Source organism: Enhydra lutris, unplaced genomic scaffold, assembly GCF_002288905.1.
Source record: "Enhydra lutris kenyoni isolate GAN:26980312 unplaced genomic scaffold, ASM228890v2 scaffoldscaffold1, whole genome shotgun sequence".
NCBI classification, from domain to species: Eukaryota; Metazoa; Chordata; class Mammalia; order Carnivora; family Mustelidae; genus Enhydra; species Enhydra lutris.
In genome coordinates, this window is record NW_019154085.1 from 21,333,876 (window position 1) to 21,357,880 (window position 24,005).

At 39.8% G+C, this 24,005-nt stretch overlaps 1 protein-coding gene across 1 annotated transcript in view; it reads right to left on the bottom strand.

Annotated features, from left to right (window-relative positions):
- Window positions 1-1,972: 1,972 nt before the first annotated feature.
- Window positions 1,973-24,005, bottom strand: part of LOC111143498 (LanC like 1) — a 39,033-nt gene continuing 17,000 nt past the window's right edge. The window contains exons 4-10 of the mRNA XM_022497304.1: window positions 21,322-21,529; window positions 12,897-13,032; window positions 12,201-12,347; window positions 9,070-9,252; window positions 6,290-6,466; window positions 5,786-5,858; window positions 1,973-5,164 (exon numbers count right to left, since the gene is read on the bottom strand). Coding sequence (XP_022353012.1) covers window positions 5,088-5,164; window positions 5,786-5,858; window positions 6,290-6,466; window positions 9,070-9,252; window positions 12,201-12,347; window positions 12,897-13,032; window positions 21,322-21,529 — 1,001 coding nt within the window. The 3' untranslated portion in view covers window positions 1,973-5,087. The remainder of the gene's footprint in view (window positions 5,165-5,785; window positions 5,859-6,289; window positions 6,467-9,069; window positions 9,253-12,200; window positions 12,348-12,896; window positions 13,033-21,321; window positions 21,530-24,005) is intronic.

A 24,005-nucleotide genomic window follows, 5' to 3' on the forward strand; every position in this document is an offset into this window, starting at 1 on the left:
TTTGTCTCCTTCTTTCTAACCAGACTGAGTCATCAGAGTAGGGGTGTCTCCTATGCACACAGAAAGCCCCTGCCAGGGACCTTGCATGCAGACAGAGGCATTTAATGCATTTGGGGGTAAGATGGTTTTAAAGCATTGCTCATTGCAAGTTTAAATGAAATGGCATGTTTGTAGTGTATCAACAGTGCTACCAGTTTGAATGATGCCAGCAAGGAGGTAGCCATGTTAATCCCTCAGTGCTAAATCCCAAGAGATTGGTATTAACCATCAACTTTCACAGCTAGTCCCATAAGTATTTTTGGGGTTACAGATGCCTTTCTGAATAACCCAGCTCCATCAGAGAAGAGAAATTAGGCAACTGTGACACTACTTTATAAAATGATGTCAAGAGTCCCGCCTTTCCCTGCGTAATGACTAAATGCCTCACAAATGCTTTCTCGAACATGTATTTGTAGATAGAACATTAGCTGCAGATTTAATGTCACCATGGTTGTCATTTGCATGTGCCTGAGAAGTTAACATAATGTCGAAATGTGAAATTAAACTGGGGGACTATGCGCAGTGGTTCTGCTGAGATCCATTTTTTTTCCTCATTATTTCACCTCCTGGTTTATTGTGTTTGCTGCTTTCTCCCATTACTCACGAAATTGTCAGGTAAGTCCCTGAGGATGCACAAGCACTGGGTTTCTGGAAAATGGTGTTTCAATTTTGGGACCAATGAAGCCAATATGCCCTCCGTTGTAAAAAAAAAAGCCAGTGTTCTCTTGCTTTGTTAATCGACCCTCAGCTTTGGAAGGAAAAGGGGGAGTGTGGACGGGAAACAGAATGAGAAAGCAAATTATTAGGGGACTGACTTGCAGGTTTTTCTCAGTTTCAGTGATGCTTACAGAGAATACATGAAAATTTTAATGACACTGAGTCCACAGTGGGAACGATCTAGGGAAAAAGAAATGACAGAAAAAAATTATTATTCTATTCAGAGGGTATAAAGAGGAGACAGGCAAAGTTCTTTTCTAATGTAAAGTTAGGAAAAAATAAATCAAACTATAGTGGGGTAAATCACAAGGGACGAATTAGTTCTTCAAGTTTATTTGTGCATGAGCTCACAAGTGTGCAACTTAATGTGCTTGTCAGTGTTTTCCTCCTATTTGGAGGATGAGCCAGGGAGTGGTAAAGCCAACAGCGCTGGCTGGCCTTCCACACTGCGATGCAGTCCTGTGACAAGTTAGTGCGAACGTGCCAGGCATCACTTTGCAGGCTCTGGGACGCCTCGGTGAGGCACTGTCCTCTCCATGCCTCACTGCCCGCATCTAAAGTTGTGATTACCACCATCTATACGTTTGTTCATTCAAAGGAGTGAAATAAACATAACTGTGCATTTATCCTTACTATTATGAGTCATTCAAACAGCAGACTAGAGGTATGAAGGGCATTTTCATCCTATGTACCAGAGGACAAAATCTAATTCAGGGATGAAAAGAAGTATTTTACAATTTGGCAAATCTCTGTTGTGCTAAGTGATACCACATAGCTGTGGCATGGACACAGTTGTACAAAGTCTTGTCAGGTGATTCAGCAGAACTCTCCAACCTCTGAATATACATTTTATAATTATGCCTTATTTAATGTCTTCTTCTATTTAAAGTTCCTTTCAGAATTGGTCAGCAGGGAAATTTCTAGAAGTAGGCCTACAGTTATTAACCACAGGGTGGATTCTCATATGTATGAGATGGTTAACACACTGCTTTGTTTGGATCCTAAGAGATTCCTCCTGATTCCATCATAATCAGATTTAAAAATATTTCCCTATAGAAACTTTTCAGAAAGTAATGCAAATCTTATTTGACAAAACAGTGAAGAAAAAGTCGGAAACAAACCCCAGGGAATGAGAGTATAGAGAAAAAGCCCCCATCTACCATAAAAGGAAAATATTTCTTAAGTTTAAAACAAAGCAAACAGAAAGAACATGACACAGAGTCCTAACAAAATTTTATTGAGAACCACTAAGTGAACTCCTTTGCAGAACATAGAAATACTTACGATCCCAACCCTTCCCAGTAAATGGCAATATAATGTGGGGGTGGGTTCCCTGAATATCCCCAACACTCTGTTTATGCCTACAGGAGGGAAACAGTTCTTTCTACAACTCAGCAATAGGCAAATGGGAGGCTCTGACCTATTGAGGGGAAGCAGAAGTGGAATCAGAAATCAGTATGAGTAAAAGAGGACTGCAGATCAGTTCCAGCAGCCAAAGGAGTAGATGAATAAGTGTTCACTCTTCACATTCTGTATTTCAGATCAGCTAGCAGAAGGCAGGGCACTGTAAGATCAGACATAAATGAACCTGGGGACATAGGAGCAGAGTATGTCTCTCAATTCAGTCATGCAGGGAAGTGGCAATGAGAAGATAAAGTGGTCGTGGACCCACTTTTACCTCAAACTCTTCCTACCACGAAGGCTTTTGATGTCAAATAATCAGAACTGACATCAAAGATGAAAAGGAAACCAGTCACTCTAAGGATGAAAGACCAAAGCCAAATGGGATAGATGGAAATGGCTGAGATAACGTTCACACTATTTACATGATGAAAAATTAACTTCTGTAATGCGTCCTCACTACGGGAACAGAAACACATGGCGGGATAGATGAACACGGCTCACAAACTTCTAAGGTTTTACTCCTAGTCTTTGCATGGGGAGAGAAGAGATATGAGTTTTTTGGGGAAGCAACTTTTGCGAAGGTTTTTTTAATCAAAAAAAAAAAAAAAAAAGAAGAAGAAGATGAAAGTAGCTGAGGGAAAATGATATAACAGAAATATAACTGCAATGATGCCACTTCCTTTTAAAACTAAGAAAGCTGACAAAAGTTTCTCAGTTTCCACCATGGTGTTAGGGAACTGGTCTTAATTTTATAGCTTTTGCTTGAGTTTAAAAACCTATCAAATCTTCTTACCTCTTAAACTATAAAGAAAACAATGGCATGAACAGAAATCCTGCCAGTTTAATAAGTCCTAAAAAGCTAAATAAAAAAAAGAAACGTGAATTGTGTTTGTATTGATGAGTTTGTTAATGGATGGGTGGCAGTAGTTAAATTGCAATGTAAGTATTAACAAGAATCTTATTCAAAATGTTCTTCTTGCTGCCTTGAAGTCTTCCCTGGGTTCAATTAATCACGATGTTTGGAGATGCACTGTGATTAAGCTTCCTCTGGCTAGGAGAAAGTGTGTTTTGCCTCTTTCCCCTGGTTAGTAATTATAGTAGCTAAAAGTACAGGCATAGCATAGTAAGACATTTAACTAAACTACATGGGTTTTATTCTTTCATGTTGGACACCCAGCCCAAGGCAAATTAGCTTTACTATAAATGTCACCACTGCTCATCGGAAATGTCTGGAAGAAAGGCACAGCTGACCAGCACTTCCGACATCTGAGAGGCACAAGGTTTGCCCAACTGGTGCGAGTCACAGAGGAATAAGCTGGTCCTAGGAACTGAGCAGTGGGCTGTTTTTTTTCAGATCCTTCTGTTGGTAGCCTTAAAAAGGTCAGACAATTTCCAATAATATAAACTATTTTGGTGCTGATTGTGAAATAATAGGGGACTATTATCCATAGGAACCAACATATACCCAGTGGGATTTGGTTCAAAGTTATAATAAAAATAGCATGCTTTTGAGACCGAGAAAGCCATGAAATAGGCACATTTAAAATTCTTAGACCCTGTTTTGCAAAGCTGTAAAATGTTCTAAAATCAGCTGAAATAGACAGAAAGGATGAAACCAGCCTGGGAAAGAGAGCGAAGGAAGGAAGCGGAGGGGAAGCTGATGAGCCGGACATTTATACAGGATGTGAAGCACCAAGGGTCCTTCAACTACCATATAAATACCGGAGCCCGAGGGCTCAGAAACTGAGGGAAGTTAAGCCTAGGATAGGCAGAGAGATAGGATCTATTTGTTCTAAACATTTTCACTGGCTAATACCTCCTAAGTAAACAGCGTTTCTATGGAAAGCTTAGTGTTTTGGCTCAAGTTATTGGCTACGTAGCCCTCTTCCCCCCTTTAAAAGAAATGTAGAGCACTGTACTATTTAGTGAAAAAACAAACATCGAGATAGACTGAAAGGGAGGAAAATATCTTATGGTTTGTACCAAACAGCAAGCACTGAAAGCACAGTCATTGCCAAGGAAGTAAAGCACGAGTCAAAGTTTAGAAGGTCGGGTGGACAGGGTGGACTGAAACCCCAAGTCCTAACACATTCACGAACAGGAAACTCGTCTCCTGATCTTACACTAATTCCAAAGAACAAACAAACTTTAAAAATACACTCGCTTCTTTTAGAAAAAAACTATTAATAAATTTTTGTTAGCTTATCTTGAAACTAACCTTCAAATCAGAATTTTCAAAACCGCCACAGCATTTTAGAACTTTTTGATAAAAATGTTGACTTACAGAACCTGGATGCTTTATTACCAAGAGGAAGCAGATCTGAAAGTATCTTTATCGCTAGTTAAACCAGTACTGTGAATCTGAAAAACAGTATTTAGGTCCTTAAACCAGTCTGCAACTCTTGCAACTTTTGTCTCAGAAGCATACAGTTAATATTTTTGTTCCCCTTCACAATGAACCACCTAAAGAAAAATAGTGACAAAACTGTCTGCCCTACTGGAGGAAAAATACTATAAAGGTAGAAGGCAATACCCGCCAATAACCATATATTTATCTTTATCTACATTTAGTTTCCTTTAAACATTTTTTGAACAGCAACAGATAGTTATATTCAATAAGCTTAAGTAAGAGATTTCCTCTGAGTTCTGAAAAATATATATCCCTATGCCCTCAAAACACTGTACATAACACTCATCCTACCTTTAGGAAGAAATTGAGGTTAAAGTTAAAACATTTCCTTGGATACTTTTAAGTAAAAGTAAATAACAGACAAAAGGAACTGAAGACAAGTTCTGAAAAAAAAAAAAATCAAGTAAATGGAGTACATGGTTTGACTCTGTTTCCTTGAAAAGCAATGGAAGCACTCAGGCCAGGTTTGATATACAGAAAGGGTCATGCAGTGAGTTGCAGGGGGCAGGCTTTCCTTTTATAGTTCAAATGCAGGGAACCTGGCTTTTGTGGGCACGAGGAGGTCAGCCAGGAAATAGATTGTTCCAGCCATTCCTGAAGGAAGAAAAAGAGGCAGAAGTTACTACACCAATGAGTTCATTTCATACAGTGGCTTCGTTCTGTAGCATCAACAGCATTATGATACTAATGGCAAGGGTTTCAACGCAAGGGGCGTCTGCCTGGATTTATATATGTTGCAGGTCAACACTAGATCACTAGCGTGCTCAGTCTCTCTGTCTGGGCGAAAGACAGGAAGGAGAGTTGAACCAGAGAAGTTCAAGGCGCAGCCCTGCCATTTATCATATGTTAGGTCCTTCACGTGGCACCATGGCCCACTTACCTGTCGGAGCTTCAGTGCCCTCATTTGTGACATAAGGACAATGATGCGTGTATGTTTTTGCTGACATGATTTACGATGGCATCAGCAAAATGCCAAGCGTGTGCTTGGTTCCACAGATGGTGGTCATCATTACGACCACGGTATTAGGTCTCAGAGAGTCCATGTACTACTTGACTTTTAATATTGAGTTTTCATATTAATGAAGGAAAGAAGTAGTTCAAGAAATGATTATAAAATTAATTTGTTGATAAAGCTCAAATTCAAATTCATTGATTACCAAGCAGAGAAGGAGATGCTGACATTACAAGGCAACTAAGTAAACGTGTGGAAAATACCTTCGAAGAGGGAGAAGGGGGTGTCCGGCGTCCTGCAACCATGTTCTCCGTAATCTAAGCACCACTCAGCAAACTGAAAGTGAGACCAAGGTAAGTTACTGTAGTGACTCCTTCCAGAGACCCCCAAACGTGGATAGAGATTATCCCTAAGAATTACTTTGCAAAGTATCTTCAAGGCAGAAAAAAGGGGTTGATACAGAGAAACAGATGGTCTGAAAGAGGATGAAGCGAAGGAGAGAGGAATGTGATGTGCTACCTGAGCACTGTCTCCCAGGTCATGAAAGCAGAACTTGTTTCTTTTGTCCCCTCATAAATGCTGTTGGGTAGAACTGTGTCCTTATACAAGAAGGCGAATTCAATGGAATGATTCTGGAAGGCTTTTCTTAGGTGTTCCACAGACTCATGATGGTTTAAAAGATGAATGAATCACATCGGACTGAACTAGAGCCCCTTCTACAGTCTCCCAGGGGAAGGTGTTTTCTTTCCGACAGTGCTGATGCCTACCTTACAGGCCCTGTACAGGTACTTCTTGTCCTGCGTGAGGTTATAGAGGGTGAGAAAGGCGTAGGCGTTCCCTGCAGTGCCGTGGCACAGCCCGTACCCCTTCCTCAGCAGCCCGTACTGCCAGATCAGGTCACCACACTGGTAGGCGTCGTTGAGATACCGTTCCTCTCGGAACGCCTGCAGAGCCAAGGGCAAGTCTTATTACAAGTGGTATCAAAGAAGGTTCTATTGACATTCCTCCCTTATGGGAAAGGAGGGTGAGGGTGGAAGGGAGGGGAGATGGAGGTAGCTTGGCAAGAAAGAACAAGGCATTTAGAGCCAGAGAGTTGGGTCCTGTCAGTGGGGATGAATTACAAAACTTTACTAGCTTTGCTTTTTTTGCTTTTAAATAACTGCACACGACCTTGCCTGTGCCATCTACATTTTATGTGCAGTCTGTGCTTACAGATAGAGGTATTACTGGAGAAGTAGCATTATTTTACTTGTGACTTACTATGATCATTAGTTACTTTCCAAAGGACCACATGTTATCTTCTCTGGTTAACAATAATGCCCTTCACCATTAGGACATTTCTTTACAAACTGGAGAAGAAACTGTTTAGAAAATTGATTACAAAATTGAATCTGATTATAACATACTATACTTTGTCAGAAAAATAGAGCTATACCTTTATAATCTTCTATATATTGATCAAAGACTCAAGAAATATTCTGAGTAGACATTTCTTTTTTTTTTTTTAAAGATTTTATTTATTTATTTGACAGACAGAGATCACAAGTAGGCAGAGAGGCAGGCAGAGAGAGAGAGAGGGAGAAGCAGGCTTCCTGCTGAGCAGAGAGCCTGATGCGGGGCTCGATCCCAGGACCCTGGGATCATGACCTGAGCCGAAGGCAGAGACTTCAACCCACTGAGCCACCCAGGCGCCCCTAGACATTTCTAATATCTCATTGCAAACTAAGTGTTCTTAGAAGGAGAATGAGACAGTTTAATAAAAAGTTTTTCCATTATATCCAACTTACTGCAAGTAAAATTTGATATACTAAAAGCTTATTTAGAATATGACATGCCAATGCTTGTTTATAGTTCATAGATTTGTAATTTGTAGATCTGGCACTAATGGACGCAGATATCTTGGTTTACTTCTATTTTTTTTTTCTTTCAAATAAAACCTTTTTCTTCTCGGATTATGGCTCTGCCATAGCATGCTTTTTAGAAACAATATTTGCATTTCTCTTGTTATAGTAAAATAAAGAAAATGTAAAAATTACAATTTTAATCACTTGACATGTATAATTCAGTGGCATTCATTACCTTCACAATTTTGTATAATCATTACCACTATTTCCAGATCATTTTCATCACCCCTATTTGGAATGATGAAATTTAATTACCCATTAAATGATAATGCACTCCTACCCCAGCACCAATTCCTGGTAACTTCTCTTATACGTTCTGTATGAATTTGCCTACTCTACATCCTCATACTAACCATCACACCATATAAATGGAATCATACATTATTTGTCCTTTAGCACCTGGCTTATTTCACTTAACATACTATTTCCAAGGTTCATGCATGTTGCAGTATGGGTCAGAAGTTCCTTCTTTCGTACGGCTCAATAATATTCCCTGTAGATATGTATATGGACACACACCACATTTTGTCTATCCATTCATCTGTGCATGGACACTTGAACTGTTTCCACCTTTTGGCCACTGTGAACAATGCTGCTGTCAACATCTGTGTAACATCTATACAAATCCTTGTGTTTAATTTTTTGGGTATATATACCTTGGAGTTGAATTGCTAAATCACATATTAATTCTATGTTTATTTTTTGAGGAACTACCAAACTCTCTTCTATGGCAGCCACATCATTTTATAATCCTATCAGCAATGCACAAGAAAGATTTTATTTTATTTTTTTTAAGATGTGTTTATTTATTTGTGAGAGAGACAGCAAGAAAGAAAGTATGGTGGGGAGGAGCAGAGGGAGAGGAAGACAGAAACTTTAGCAGACTCTGTGCCAAGTGTGGAGCCTGATGGGGGGCTCGATCTCATGACCCTGAGATCATGACCCGAGCTGAAACCGAGAGTTGGATACTTAATTAACTGTGCCACCCAGGTGCCCCAATATAGTATTTTTTGTTTGTTTGTTTTTTTAGGAAGGGGGGCAGAATCTTAAGCAGGCTCCATCTCACAACCCTGAGATGATGACCTAAACAGAGATCAAGAGACACTTGACCAACTAAGCCACCCATGTGCTCAAGAAAGGTTCTATTTTTTTTTTTTTTAAGATTTTATTTACTTATTTGACAGAGAGAGAGATCACAAGTAGACAGAGAGGCAGGCAGAGAGAGAGGGGGAAGCAGGCTCCCTGCTGAGCAGAGAGCCAGATGTGGGGCTCGATCCTAGGACCCTGAGATCATGACCTGAGCCGAAGGCAGAGGCTATAACCCACTGAGCCACCCAGGCACCCCGAAAGGTTCTATTTTTAATTGAACTTCTGGGATACTTATCTTGGCTCTGCCAGTGATGCTATAATCTGGGCTATTCTACTGTTAGTGAAGCAGTCTCCTGATCTATGAAGTAATGTCTGCCCTCATACAGATGGATACTATGAGAATGAATTATAATCCATTTAGCAAAGTGATTGTAGGTCCAACAAGTAATTTATCTATTGCTCCTTTAAAGATTATGCATAAAAAACAATTTTAAGTTATAGAATTTTAGGTTATATTTTCCAATTTATTTTGAAAATGAGAAAATTCACAGTACCTTATAGGCCTGGATGAGCATGTAGATCACTCCAGGTGACCCGTGACACCAATGGACTAGAAGATCTCGATTATCATCCACACAAGGAGGATAATTGCCGGAAGGAAATTTCAGCTGGCAGACATAATCTACACTGGGCTTGACCAAATTTTGTAACTTCACATGGTTCACTTGAAGGCTGGGCTAAAAACGAGAAAGGGAATTATTAGTTCTGCTAAAGCAAAGAGATCTTCCTAAACCTCAGGGATAAGTTGTGTGTGTGTGTGTGTGTGTGTGTGTGTTTTAAAGAGAGGGAGACAGAGAGAGGGGGTGGGAGAGACAGAGGGAGAGAGAAAATTAATCCTAAGCAGACTTCAACCCAGCACGGACCCTGACACAGGGCTTGATCGCATGACCCTGAGATCATGACCTGAGCTGAAATCAAGAATCGGATGCTTAACCAACTGAGCCACCCAGGTGCCCTCTGGGATTAGTGTTAAGCCAGAAAGGAAACATGATCAGCAGGAACTAGAAGTCATTAAAAGGTTTTGGATTCCATTCCATTTTTTTTTTTTAAACCTATTGGAATGTACTAAAATTAGTCTATGCATTAATTCTTGGGACTTTATGTACATATTATTTTTCAGTATTTATCACTGTATACATACATATAAATAATTTCCCCAAGTCAATGCATGAGCACAAGAGATGTTTCCTAAGGTTTTACTACCTTAGGCATACTTTATTTAATTTTTTTTTCAATAGGCTCCACACCCAGCATGGAGCCTAATGCAGGGCTTGAACTCACGATCAAGACCTGAGATGAGATCAAGAGTCAGATGCTTAACCAACTGAACCGCCCAGATCATACTTTAAATACCTCAATACCTCAATCATACTTTAAAAGCCACAAAGATATGCATTAAACAACATAAGTACAACTTTCATTTTTACGTTTAGAGAAGTGGTAGATGTTTCCAATAAAACGGGAAGCTAATAAGTCAGGAGACCTGGAATCTAGATCCCAAACTGTGTGATTCTAGATTAAGCCTTTCTGCAGAGGATTTGGGACCGACATTTGTGCAGGATTATTTTTATATAATGACGTACAGATTTACAGGATGCACTAATGGGCATTTGAGCCAATTTTTTTAATTTTTTAAAGAATTTGGTCCTCTTTTTTTTTTTTTAAGATTTATTTATTTATTTGAGAGAGAGAGAGAGAGAGAGAGAGAGACAGCGAGCGAGCAAGCACAGGGGTAGGGGCAGAGGGAGAGGGAGAATCTCAAGCAGACTCCCGGCTGAGCGCACAGCCCGACATGAGATCACAACCTGAGCCAAAAGCAAGAGCTAGACACTCAGCCAACCGAACCGCCCAGGCACCCTGAGCCTCCATTTTTGATATAATGGTTTAGTTTCTCCTCTTGGTCCAGTACTTAATTCAATGCACAGCTTACTTCTTCAAATAATAAATTCAAAGTACTGGCCTTGTCAGGTGGGGGGGTGGTGAGCACGTTGGGTAAGGGGGTAGCCCGTGGTGTGACGTACAGGAACTGAATGGGCACTGAGTTCTACAGGGCATATACAGATTTTACTTTACCCAGAGAGTACTGTTTCAGCTCAGTTTAAAATGCTAGAGCAGAATGAGTGGATTTTCCTCAAATTTGCAGGAATTATCCAAAACAGGCTACAAATAATATTTTATGTTTAAGATATTGGGATAAAACATAATACTATGTTTTATGTTTAATATTTTTATTTATGTTTATGATATGTAAGTACTTACCGGAATGGACTATTATTTAATTTTAATTATTTAATTTAATAAATAATTTAATTATTTAATTTTAATGGTTAAATAATCTCAAATAGACAACAATCTGCCAATGGAAAATTCAGAACGTAGGTTTCCAGATTTCTCACTGCCACCAGAAGGAGGCAGCTGGAAGTAAGATGACTCCTCAGGATGCTTCCATACAAGGTCATGAGGCTGCCCAGCCACCTTGAAACTGCAGAATACATGAACCCCCCTTTCCTGAAAACTCAAGAATATACATTTACTTCTGGAAATACAGAGCCAGTGGAGGTTTATGCCAGAAAAATAAAGGAGTCTATGTCTGAATTGTCAAAACCCTTCATTACAAAACTCCTAATTGAGAAGTACAGAACAAATACAAAAGTTGGTCTCTTACTGCCACGAACGCTCAAAGTGTGACTTTGCATTCAAAAGCAATAATAACCTTGAGTTTTTCAGCTTCGTTGTCATTGTTTAGTTATAGGGAGACGGAGGTCTGACATTGATTTTGCATTATTGCAGCCGGCTACTCAACCAGCTAATAGTATGTATATCCGAGCACTCATGGTGAACATATTAATGAAACACTTTTCTTTATGCTGCATTGTACTTTGGGAAGGTGAAGGGGGCACCTCTGCTTCCATTAAAAATCAATTTTCTTTTGCTATGAATTCTTATTCATGAGTGCCAATTTCTCTTTAAAGAGAGCTAAATAAGCCAATGGAAATGATACTCTCATGAGAAGTCCTCTTCTGACCTCCCCTACCAGGTTATGCTTGCTGCAGTAAATCCTACTACTGTCCTTAGTCTGTGTGACTTTAGCTGATGTCTCCCAAGAGTATTAGATCCAAAGAATGGCTGGGTATAGCACATTCAGCTATTTTTCAGGTAAGTTACACAAAATCCATTGAAAAGGCTCTGTGACTTTGCTCTCCAAGTGAGCCGTAGGCAACATATGCTCATTTGTTTTCTATTGATTTTGTTCTTACTTTTGGAATTTGTTTCACGGGGTGGTGTCTAATAATATGCAACAATATTAATTCAAGGCATTTGCTAAAAAAGCAGAGCAGAGCAGAGCAGAAGGCACTTCATGTAGAAGGATAGGTCAAAACACTTCAATCTGCAAAGTGGCACGAGGCAGACAAGTACGGTCACCTACAAATCAGACATCATCCCACGGCACAGTGCCTTTTATGTTTATACACTTAAAAATGCACTCTGGCAAACATTGCCCTTTTTTGTCGAGGCCAGAAAATTGCAGACAGAATGAAAAACCAGAGGGGGAGCCCCGATGTTCTCCCCCTGGCCAGGAGAGTCACCAAGCACATTTCTCAGTTTTACCATATTCACCTCTTACCTGCATCAGGTAGTAATAAATTCCTGCCAGGCCATGAGCGGCCCCCACGTAATATTCTTGGTACCACTCATACATCAGTGGAGTCTTTGCTGTGAAGTTTCTCTTTCTGGCTAGGGTTTCTCCAGAGGTTAAGACTGTTTCACAAATCTATAGGGAGAAAACCAATCAAATAATGAGATCAAAATAAAAATCTTCCTGGTGGAGGTAAGGAATTTTTGCTAAGAGGTATGGAGAACATGGTGAATCAGATGGGATCTTCTGGCCACAGACGGGCACAGCTTAATTCCACACTCAGAAAGCAGGGGTGCCTGTATTCCGCTTAAAAGAGGGAGATACAGAAATTCTGAACTCTTTACTAGAGCTTGTGAGAATTCACTTGACAGAGAAAGCATGAATTCCTTCAGGCACGAAAGGAGACACCTGCACCTGGGAGGTGAAACCTGGCCCTCATCTTCCGAAGGGCCGTGACATCCTCAAACGGAGGAGGCTGGACCTCTTGCTCCCAGTCACTCTCTAAGTGTTTCCAACAGCACTCAGCAGGACACTGTCAGCTTTCTGATCCCAACCTGACCTTTAGAAACCAACACACACCTTCCTTCTACCTGGGGTACGCTAACTGGAGAAACAAAACTGAGAGTTCAGGCAGATAACAACTGGGATCCTATCGAAACTCCAAAAAGCACAAAAATGTGGTACCTGCTGAATATGGCTTTGAGGAATCTTTTCCACGCCGAAGTTCTTATTCACAAAGAGAAGAGCATAGATGTAGCCCATTCGTCCATAGAGCAGTTCGTTTGGAGCATGGAGGTCAATCTTATTTAGGTGAATTAGCCTTGCAATAAAAATACATGTCTAAGATAACTTGGAAGGGACTGGGTAGTGGGAGATACTTGAAATGGTACATTAAAAAATATATACAGGGGCACCTGGGTGGCTCAGTGGGTTAAAGCCTCTGCCTTCGGCTCAGGTCATGATCCCAGGGTCCTGGGATCGAGCCCCGCATCGGGCTCTCTGCTCAGCGGGGAACCTGCTTCCCTTCCTCTCTCTCTGCCTGCCTCTCTGCCTACTTGTGATCTCTGTCTGTCAAATAAATAAATAAAATATTAAAAAATATATATATATATACACACAAAATATATATTTAGGTATTACACATTAAATTATTATTTTATTTTTTAAAGATTTTATTTTAAAGATTTTATTTATTTGAGAGAGAGAGAGATAGTGAGAGAGAGCAGGAGTGGGGTAAGTGGCAGAGGGAGAGGGAGACACAGACTCCCTGCTGAGCAGGGAGTCCGATGTGGGGCTCGATCCCAGAACCCCAGGATCATGACCTGAGGCGAAGGCAGACGCTTAACCGACTGAGCCACCCAGGCTCCCCACTATTACAGTTAAACACTTTAAATATATTAAAATTAATTTATATATAAAAGGCAAATATTTTCATACATTTGTATTTATAAATTATATTCCATACATTAAGTGGGCTGAGATAGACTGCAAAGGATAAATTAACTCTCAACCACATTTTTCTTCAGGTCACAATGGAACTGACAAATTCAAAGACTAAGAGTAGGCACGTGTGGCCTAGCTCCTTGGAGGTGTGCGCTAAGACCAGCAGCAGGGGTCAGAGGAACTAAAACCTGCTGCCCGGTACAGCACTTAGTCTGGAGAAACGACTCCGTCAACTCAATGGGTCATCTAGTTCCATAATTTGAAAAGCCTGCGGCACCCCAGTTACCTCCTTCTTTGGTTTATTTCTTAATGTGCCCTTAGGCCTACATGAAATGTCTGTACGGCAGCCTGATCTACCCTAAAACAGGCAAATGGCACAGAGGTATCAGTCAGCCTCCCCTGTCTGCCTAGTCTCCCCCTTCCAGTCCTCCTTTTCAGAAATAACCATGGTTACCAAATTCTTGGACACTCCTAGGATTACTTTATGCACATGTAAGCAACAATATGCACATCTATAAAAATCTCTCTCCAGATGTTCTGTGGCTTGCTGTGTAACAATACGTCTTGACAAACATTCTATACCAGAGTAGTCTCATTCTTTATCGTAGCTGCATAGTATTCCATCGAATTGCTATATTATAATTTATTAATTCTCTATTGACAGACTCAGTTCAGCTTTTCAGAAAGAGTTTTTGGTTTTGGCTCCAGGTCGGCTGGTGTAGGCACACCCCAGCCTGCCTCTCCTGGTAAGCGCAGCTCTAAGACCTGGAAAGAATGCACAGAGCAGCTGTGTAAGGACTCCAAACTGTGAACAGTAGCAGGCAGAGTGGGGAAGACCAGAATTTGAAGCACCACCAAACCATGGTGAGTTTACCATATTTTCACCTATGGTATTCTCCTGGCTTGAATTCAGAACAGCCCCAAACCTGGAAGTAGGCACCAAAGGCTAAAAGAGACAGTCCTGGAAGAAGCCCTTTAGTTCTGTCTCAAGAAAGAATGAGAAAGGGAATTCCTAGTGTCAGAGAGAGTGGGTAAAGCCCTTTAGTTTTCTTTATGTTTCCTTGTCTTCTCTCTGTTTTCTCACACCCCGGGCCACAAGCAATCTCCTGGTGGGAGCAGAAATGAAGGTGAGGAGCCCACAGAAGCCCAGTCTGAGGGAGGGACCCTTCCTCACAGATTGGAGCAGCTGTGGTCCCAGAGGGTTAGGGTGAACCCCCACTGCTTCACTTCTTTCTTGCTCCCCCATCATTTGGCCCCAGAAATACAGGCACAGCTGTGGAAATACTTGGCAGAGTGGGGTAACCAAAGCCCCAGATTTCTTCTCAGAGAACCAACATGGAAGCCCCAGGAAACCAGAAAGCAGTTGAGGTTCACAGGGAAATGAGGTCAGGAAAGCAACCATATTTGCAGTCTAACTCAGAGAATGAACTTTTCTTTTTTGAGGATGGGGGTGGGGTGGGGAGGGTGTACGAAAGCAAATATGGTAAGTAGGGAATATGACTTTGTTATTTGGATTTTTATCATATGAAATTTTGAAAGCACATCCCAATTATGTCCGAATTATCCTACATATTCAATGTGATACCATTTAAGCTACTAAAACAATGTAATTTTTGGTGAGGCTTGACAAAATGACTCTAGCATACTGGAAAACTATGAGGGAAAAGCCAGAGAATTTCAGGAAAAGAGCAGTAATGAGAGGACAATCAGCCCTACCAAATAATGGCTTTTTCATCAGGTAGCTTAGGACACTAAACACACTACCTGATGACGAAGCCATTATTTGGCTGTAAAATACTCTTGTTGTCTATGTGGTAATTTACTTTCACTGTAGTTAAGTATAAACAGTGCCTGTACATGTATTTCATCTAACTTTAGTTTACGCACTAGGAATTATAAGCATATAAACCCTATGATAAATGCGTGAAGTATCCAAAATCACACCCCTGGGATGACTGGTTATATCTGAAGTGTTCTTTTCAGGAATCACCATTCAGAGGCACCTGGCACTTCAAATAACTTTATCAAAATCTACACCAGAGGATTTGGTGATAAGAAGAGTAAAAAAAAAACGTTAGCAGGTATCTTTTTGTTGGTTGAATGAGTGGTGAAGATAGGTGGAAAGTCCAGGAGTGGGTACAGGCTCTACTTCTTATTTGATGAATAAGACCTAATAAGATTGTCTGGGCACAGTGTGGTTTTCTCTGAGCCACAAGAATAGGGCAGGAAACTACTTGTGTGTGTTTATGTGGGTCTGTCTTCTTCTTAATCAATGTCTGTACACTTGGTTTATTTGGGAGAATTTGGTCCACTGCTTGTGTTTTCATTTTAACATACTTAGTGTTAAGGTTAGAGCTGATGGGTTGGATAGCTCCAACTGCTCATCTCTGGAGGCCACTAACAGCTACAAAAAACCAAAAACAAATAGGCAAACAAAAACCTAACAAGTGCTGCCACCAGCCTATAGCCAACAGGTATAGGGAAGAGTGTCTGCGCTCATAAGAAAGGGTACTTGTGAAAGAGCAGACAGTTCCCCTCTCCCAACCCTTCCCTCCACTTCCATAAGCCTGTGCGGAAGGGAGGGAAATACTCACAACTTAAAATTAAAAAGCCGTCGTTTAATAACCAGAATGATATGATTTTAGTGACTGAGAAGGGCTAACAGTTATGAAACAGATTGAGAAAAAGTTGTAAAAGTATACTTAAGGGAATTTACCTCCTGTCAGGAAAAGAGAGGTGTGAAAAAGCATGGCGGGTTGCAGTTACTGACAAAGTTATATTATTCCTCAACAAATGGAGGCATCTCATCAAATTGGTTAAATACACATGGTTTTTCTTCTATAAATATAAGCATTAAACTCACGGTGGAACAGTGGTTATCTTAGGAATAGGGACACGGTGGCCAAAGTTTACTTTTCATTTTCTTGTATACTTTGAGTTTTTCCCCAATGTCAACAGGCTGTCTGGATGGTAGAATTATGGGCCATTTTGTTTTCTACTTCAATATCATACGTGGTCACACACATACACACACCCTTAACATTTTTAAAGACCTTAAAAACATTTATGAAGAAAATTTCCATTTTTGTTTCATGCCAGAAATGGCAGCTCCTTAATGTTGAGATGTTAAGAAAGTCTTTTTACTAGACACAAACTCAACTGTTGTAGGAAACAGAAGGAATAGTTCAGAGTTTTGATTTAAGAATTTATTATCAAGTTTAAACATAAATCTATCAAATTGCATAGATTTTACATATAAAAAAGCACTTTACTTTTGTAAAGGGATTGAATTATTCAAAAAGAAAAATTCCTGTGAATTTTTTAAACAAATGGCTCTAAGGAAGGAACAATTATTGCATGAACTCCAAAGATGTTCTCACCTAAGTGTGCTTGAACCACATTTCCTTTATTTGCTAATCTTACGGATTGTATTACCCCTAGGTGGCGATATATAATTAGCATTCCAATTATTTTGCAGCCGAACTCATTTGCTTCTGGGAAGTTTCAAGTAGATAGCAAATACTTTTCAAATACTTGAAAGTGAAGTATTGCTTAGAGCATCTTGTTAAAATAAAATTTTTACAGTTTAGGGTAAGAAAGGAAGTATTCCCTTTTTTTCTGGAATTGAATTCAAGTCATTAAAACTCCTGAGCTGGGTCTGATGATTCCTAAAAGGTAGGACTTCGAAATGCAGGTTTTAAATGCTATATTCTCAAGATAAAGTGAAGAAATGATAGCATTTGTATATCATAACGGTTATTTTATGTGTTTTCAAAAACTCTCAAACCCAGAAGCACATCGCTGCAGCTCCATTTGTTTTGCCACGCTGGTATTAATAGCAACCAATCTTCAGAAGAGACATGACACTGAAATGTCACTGAAGGAAGAAGGGAGACATATCAAATAGGACAGTTCTTTTCCACTCCTAGCAGTAATTCCCCAGGGTGTTACTGTGGAGGGGAGTTTTTACCTTGTATCATCTAAAAATTTGTAACTTTTGGTAAGAAGTCCTTTTCTTACTCATCACACTACAAGAGAGTGTGATGATGCTCGACATTTTCTGACCGAAAGCCAGCTCTTCGTCATCCCGAATAGTGGCCCCGCAGCACTAGATCTGTCAGGTTGGTGACTTAGCGGGGTATTGTAAATAGGCCACACTCTCTGAGTAGTGGCACCAACTCTCTCTGTGCAGAAGGAAGATGAAAACGAACATGGTAGAAGTCAAACAGCAGGAAAAATTAGTGCTATTCATTCTCTTCCTTGCCACCTGCCCCAGCCATCTACAGGACATATCGTATATGAACAGACCCACACGCACACACACTCCTTTTTGGGGAGTCACACACCTCCAAAAAAGTGTAAATGTTCTCTCTATACTGGGTACAACTTGGGGATTTTATACATTTAGAAGCCCTAAGATCCCCAGGGTCCCAAAGTTAAGAATCCCAACCTTAGGGAAACACTGACTTCTTTGATCTCTAAAACTTGAAATTAGGAATCTGAAAGACTACTCTATTAAGAAACCATAGGAAAAGTAAGCTGAAAAATGACGTTGGTGGTGGAGCACAACACAGATGCCACATAGAGAATTGAGGGTCTCTGATAGCTCCAAAGGCCTATGTGATACGAGAGAGAAGGTTCAGTAAAAAATAAAACCACCAAGTAGGTTTAACTATCTGATGACATCAAATCATTTCAATTGAGTTGCAAAGACTTAGAGATTTTTCCCTTAAAAGGGAGGAGTTGTGAAAGCAATTTACACATAATTTCTTTATTCTTCCTGTTCTGCCATGAACTCTAGAAATCTGAAAAATCAAAACTGTGGCCATACATGGCCTATTTTCCTCTCATTATCTGTATTCTATATGCTTAATCTTAACAAATCTACTGGCTATAAATAAAATACTGGTGAAACACTGTAAAAGTGTTTAAAAAGATATAAATAACAAAAACTTTTATTATCAAGGTATCAAAAAAATTTTAGTTTACTTTTAAGAGTATTTTATAATAAACCAATATTAACATATGGTACTATGCCCCAAAGGTGGTTTCTTACAACAGTAGGCCCTAAAATGTCATGAGGAAAAAGGCTATCTACTTGACAAGTCTGGAAAATTCCACTCCCTAGAGTCGCTGGACTTTTCCCCGTGTACCAAAAGCTGGTGAAGGTTCTGAGCAGCCAGTAAAGGTGTATATTTAACTCTGCTAAGTAGTATTTCCCCAATCTGAATACACAAATTTTGTTTTCATTTTTCACACAGCTAACTATTACTATCTGGCTATACACAAGCTGAGAAAGGCTGGCATTACATATAAAACATTGGGACCACTATGGGCTTATTTTTGATACTTAAGAGTGACTCAATGAATAAGACTTCCTTCTGAGCCTCTAAAGCAGATGTGTGGCTAATGGTTTTAAACTGGCTGCGAAGAAACAGAAAGGTAGCTTCTGTGCTGCAAATTTAGATGGTATATGCATTTGTCAAAGCTCAACAAATATAAAACCTGGACAGCTCACTGTGTGTAAACTTTACATCAAAAGAAGAAAACTAAACAGATACTGAACTCTAGTAAATGATATACATGCTTTAATATTTAGAAGGAAGGGTACTGATGTCTGCAATTCACTCTGAAATGCATCCCTTCCCCCAAAAGGGTTAATAATGGATAGATGATTAGATACACGATAAAGCAAGTATAGGAAAATGATAGCGGTAGAATCTACGTGGGTAGATATACACGTATTCACTGTTGTTTCAACATTTCTGTATGTTTGAAATTTTTCATAATAAAATTTTGAGGGGGAGAAAAAACTCTATAGTTATTAGAATTTTAGACCAAAATCTGTTAATGAAATACACACCACTGCACAGTATAAAATTAACCAAAGGTCCTCCACAAACAAAATCAGTGATGAAAATGCCATTCTAATAGTAATTTGTAAGAAAAAGTAGTGGGAATAAAAAACCATGGTCAAATCAAAACCATGGAGACAATCACTGATTAAAATGTTGCCGGACTCAATTAAAAAATGGGTGAAAGACCTTAACAGACACTTCACCAAAGAAGCAATACTGATGGCAAGGATTATATAAAAAGATGCTCCAAGTCATTCGTCATCAGGGAAATCCAAATTAAAACAACGAGATACCACTACACATCTACTAGAATGGCCAAAATCTGCAACCCTGGCAAGGATGTGGAGCACGAGAAACTTTCAGTCATTGCTAGCAGGAATGCGAAATGGTACAACCACTTCAGAAGACAGTTTGGCAATTCTTACGAAACTAAACGTACTCTTATAATATGATCCAGCAATTGTGCTCCTTGATAATTACCCAAAGGAGCTGTAAATGTCTGCACAAAGCCCTCAGAACTGGATGTTTACATTAGCTTTATTCATAAGTGCCAAAACTTGAAAGCAACCAAGATGTCCTTCAGTAGGTGAATGGATAAACTATGGTACATCCAGACAATGGAATATTACTCAGTGCTAAAAAGAATGAGCTATCATACCACGAAAAGACATGGAGGGACCTTAAATACATATTACTCAGTGAAAGAAACCAATCTGAAAAGACTACATATTGTAATGTTTCCAACTATTCTGGAAAAGGCAAAACTATGGAGACAGTAAAATGACCAACAGTTGCCAGGGGTCAGGGAGCAGGGGAGGAATTAGCAGGCGCAGCACAATGAATTTTGGGGGCAGAGAAACTATCCCATATGATAATATAATGATGGATACATGTCATTATGCATTTATCCAAATCCAAGGAATGCACAACACCAAGATGTAACTAATGTAACTAATATAAACTATGGACTTTGGGTGATAATGATAGGTCAGTGAATGCCCATCCTCTGTAACAAGTGTACCACTCCAGTGGGGAATGCTGATACTGGGGGAGGCTAGGCATGTGTGGAGGGTAGTGGGTATGTGAGAAATCTCTATACCTGCCTCTCAATTTTTCTGCGAACTGAAAATTTCTCTAAAAAGTAACGTCCATGAAGCAACAAAACACAGCCAGAAACCTTTGTTGGAATTGAAAGTCTCTGCGTATGGACACGCTCAGTGGGAGCCTAACAGCCCTGCGTGCAGAGTTGCTGCCAGATTTCTTAACAGAATTCTTCGTGCTCAATAAACTCTAGTAAAATAATAATTGTAGTTTATTAGTACGCAAGTTTAGTAATTCTTCATAATTCACAAGCTTCTAGTGGGCTGACCCGATCTCTATTAAAAATAAATGTTTGGATTTGCATGTTATTTGCCTGTGGGAAAAACAACTTTGAATCATTTCTAGTCCAGGCCAGGGTCTCCCCCAGCCCATCACAGGAAATGAACCACATTTTTCAAATTTCTGATCTTGGATAACAGCACCTTGGATTAGTAATCCCAGGATTAGGCTTCTGATCTCATTTTTGTTATTAAACGGATGTCTGATCTGGTGTGTGTCAGGGTCATGACATCTTACAATATAATAGGGACTATAATGGTTGTTCCTTAACTACCTTGGAATGATGTGTGATGTGAGCAAATGACAGCAGCAGTAAGACCTATTGCTGAGGGAAAAGTAACTTCACTAAAATGTTCTTTTTGCTAACACAAGCAGAATGAATATGAAATGATGTCTAGATAATAATCCTCAAAAAGATACATGATTACCGGGTGATGCAGTCTTCTGCCTGCTTCTCATTGTTCATCTTGTGGTACACTACAGCGCCCACAGCCAGGGGGCCTGCGTCCCCGCAGAGGAAGGTGATGGAACGCTTGCTCAGACTGTTCAGACTTTGCTTTGCATAGCCATGTGCCATCTGGAGGTAAGCGGGGTCCCCGAACACATCATAGAGATGTAGGTAAAGCAGAGCGATACCTGAGAAGCAAAAAGAAAATAATGTAAAGATGAGGAACGGGCTGTTGACTGTATTAGTTTGGTTTGCTTCCAACTCAGCAGTGTTGATTGTTGATAAACAATAAGTAACACAAACGTAAACTATTGGAAGTTCAGATGACTTCAGTTCTAGACACAGCTTTATTACCAAGCAGCTCCAAGAACCAGACATAGGCACTTGTTCTGTTTCTTCATCATTACAACCATAAATAACAGGCACTCTGAAACCCTGGAAGAACTCTAACGTAAGTTTATTATTAATCCTTGTCCCACTCTATTGTGTGTTAATGTATTATTCTTGGTGGTTACATGACAGGTTATGAAAACCATGGTTCTAAACAGTCACCTGTTTATTTAACAAATAATCATTTACTTAACAAACAAGTAATATTTGTTTTTGTGAGCTGAAAAAAAATTTTAAAGTCTGGGGAGTGAAAAACTCAACTTCTCCTTATAAAGAAGTTAAGTTTTTGAGTGAGAAGGTAGGTAGAGTAACCAAATTCCCTACTCCAGTATGATTCCAGGCAGATTATAAGAGAACTACTAAGTTATGTGAGATCTGAGAAAATAAATTAAATTCCTCCTTAATTTTTTTTCTCTGCCAGGGACCCAGCCACTTTAGGAATTATATTGTAAAAACTGCCAATGACTTTTGCTTTGGGCTGTACTCGATTTGCTTCTTATCCTGCTCTTGAAGCCTGCTAAATAGATATAATTGAGTTGTTGTCTGAATGTCCTTATTCGGAATGGCTGTCACAGTAGATAGAGCCTTCCCTCTGAAGCTGACTGGTCTCAGGGCAGACTCAAAGATGTGGAGTAGGGAACCTGCCTGCCTGCAGAATTTCCAGAAACTCATTTCTCCCCTTAAAGTACATTTTCCATCTCATTTACCATTTTTAGAAGATACAGAGCCTCTGTTTAAATCTAAATTAATAGAGCCCATCTCTTCATGGATTTCAGTGCAGTAAAAATGCAGTCTACAAAATTATTTTTCACTGTACTGAGGACAGTTTTAAATTTAGATAGTTTTCTCATTTTGCATGGGTAATCTCCAAAGCTTTGTGCTACAGACAATTCAATTTCACATGTATATTAAGGCCAAATTTTCATTTCCTGCCAAAGTTAATAACCTTGTCTGCTCTTTCAAAGTGGCTTGGTGTTAGTAATTCCACAAGCTGATGATCAGACCTACCAGTGCTGAAGGTCTGTAGACATAAGTGTACAAAACCACGTGTACAAGAAAAAAAAAAAAAAAACCTCCTTTTCACAAATGATCAATGTCAAGAGCTTCTTCTCCAATTAGGTTCTTAAATGGCTTCATCTCCATCCATACCAGGCATCTGCTAGCAATCCGTTTAAATTGTTACCCTTTCATTTTGGCCTCCTATTCCCATTGCTGCCTGAACTCCCCTAATTAAGTTCTGTAAGCACCACAGCCAGATGATGACATGACTGAGGTCTGAGAAAATACAAAGTGATTAAATACAAGCCCAATGATTGCTTTCCTTTTCAGACCTTTGTCGCTCATTATCAACAATTCCTCTTGGCCTAAATCTTTTTTTTTTTTTAACTTATTTTTAAATTTTATTTAAAGATCTTACTTATTGGAGAGAGAGAGAGAGAGAGAGAGAGAGAGAGAATGAAAGGGGAGAGGGTCAGAGGGAGAAGCAGACTCCGGGCTGCACAGGGAGCCCAACGTGGGACCTGATCCCAGAACCCTGGGATCATGACCTGAGCCAAAGGCGGTGGCGTAACCAGCTGAGCCACCCAGGCGCCCCTCCTGGCCTAAATCTTTAACAAACAAAACCCATCAAAGCTTGCGGTTGTGAGGCTGGACGCGTTTCTCATGACAAACAGGTAGTCATTTCTCCAGTCCTCAATATTTCATTTAGATGAAAAACTTTTTTTTTTTTTCTTTTTGATCAGCAGAGAATTATCTTTCCAGCTTCTGGCATTGCATAACCTCAGGTTCTGGTTCTCTCCTTTGTCTCATTCTGGGCCTGAGTGTCCATATATTTTGATTAAGCAATCTGCCGCACCTTGCAGTTTACGGTCTCTACTTCCTGACACAAAACACCCATGATGAAAAGGTTTTCAAGTGAGCAGTGCTGCTGCCAATTCGAAAATGTTTCCTGGAGAAGCCTACCAGAAATCAGTCTAGGTCCAGGGTATAAGACAAAACATGGAAGTCAAAGACATTTAATGCCTCATCAATACTGTATATCCCATGTGCCCTAACAGCAAAATGGGGGAATTGTGTGTAGCTAGAAGTCTTGAACCTAATCCTTATGCTGTTCCAACCTCAGCAATATTCATGCATAAAACATCACCTTTGCATAAATACCAAATGCTGAGAAGTAACTGGTGAGGTGGGAAATACAGACATAACCTCAAGGGCTTGGCAGGGAAAACTCCCCTAGTCCCCTTACATATACTTGCAGCCCTGGCCTCAGTCTAT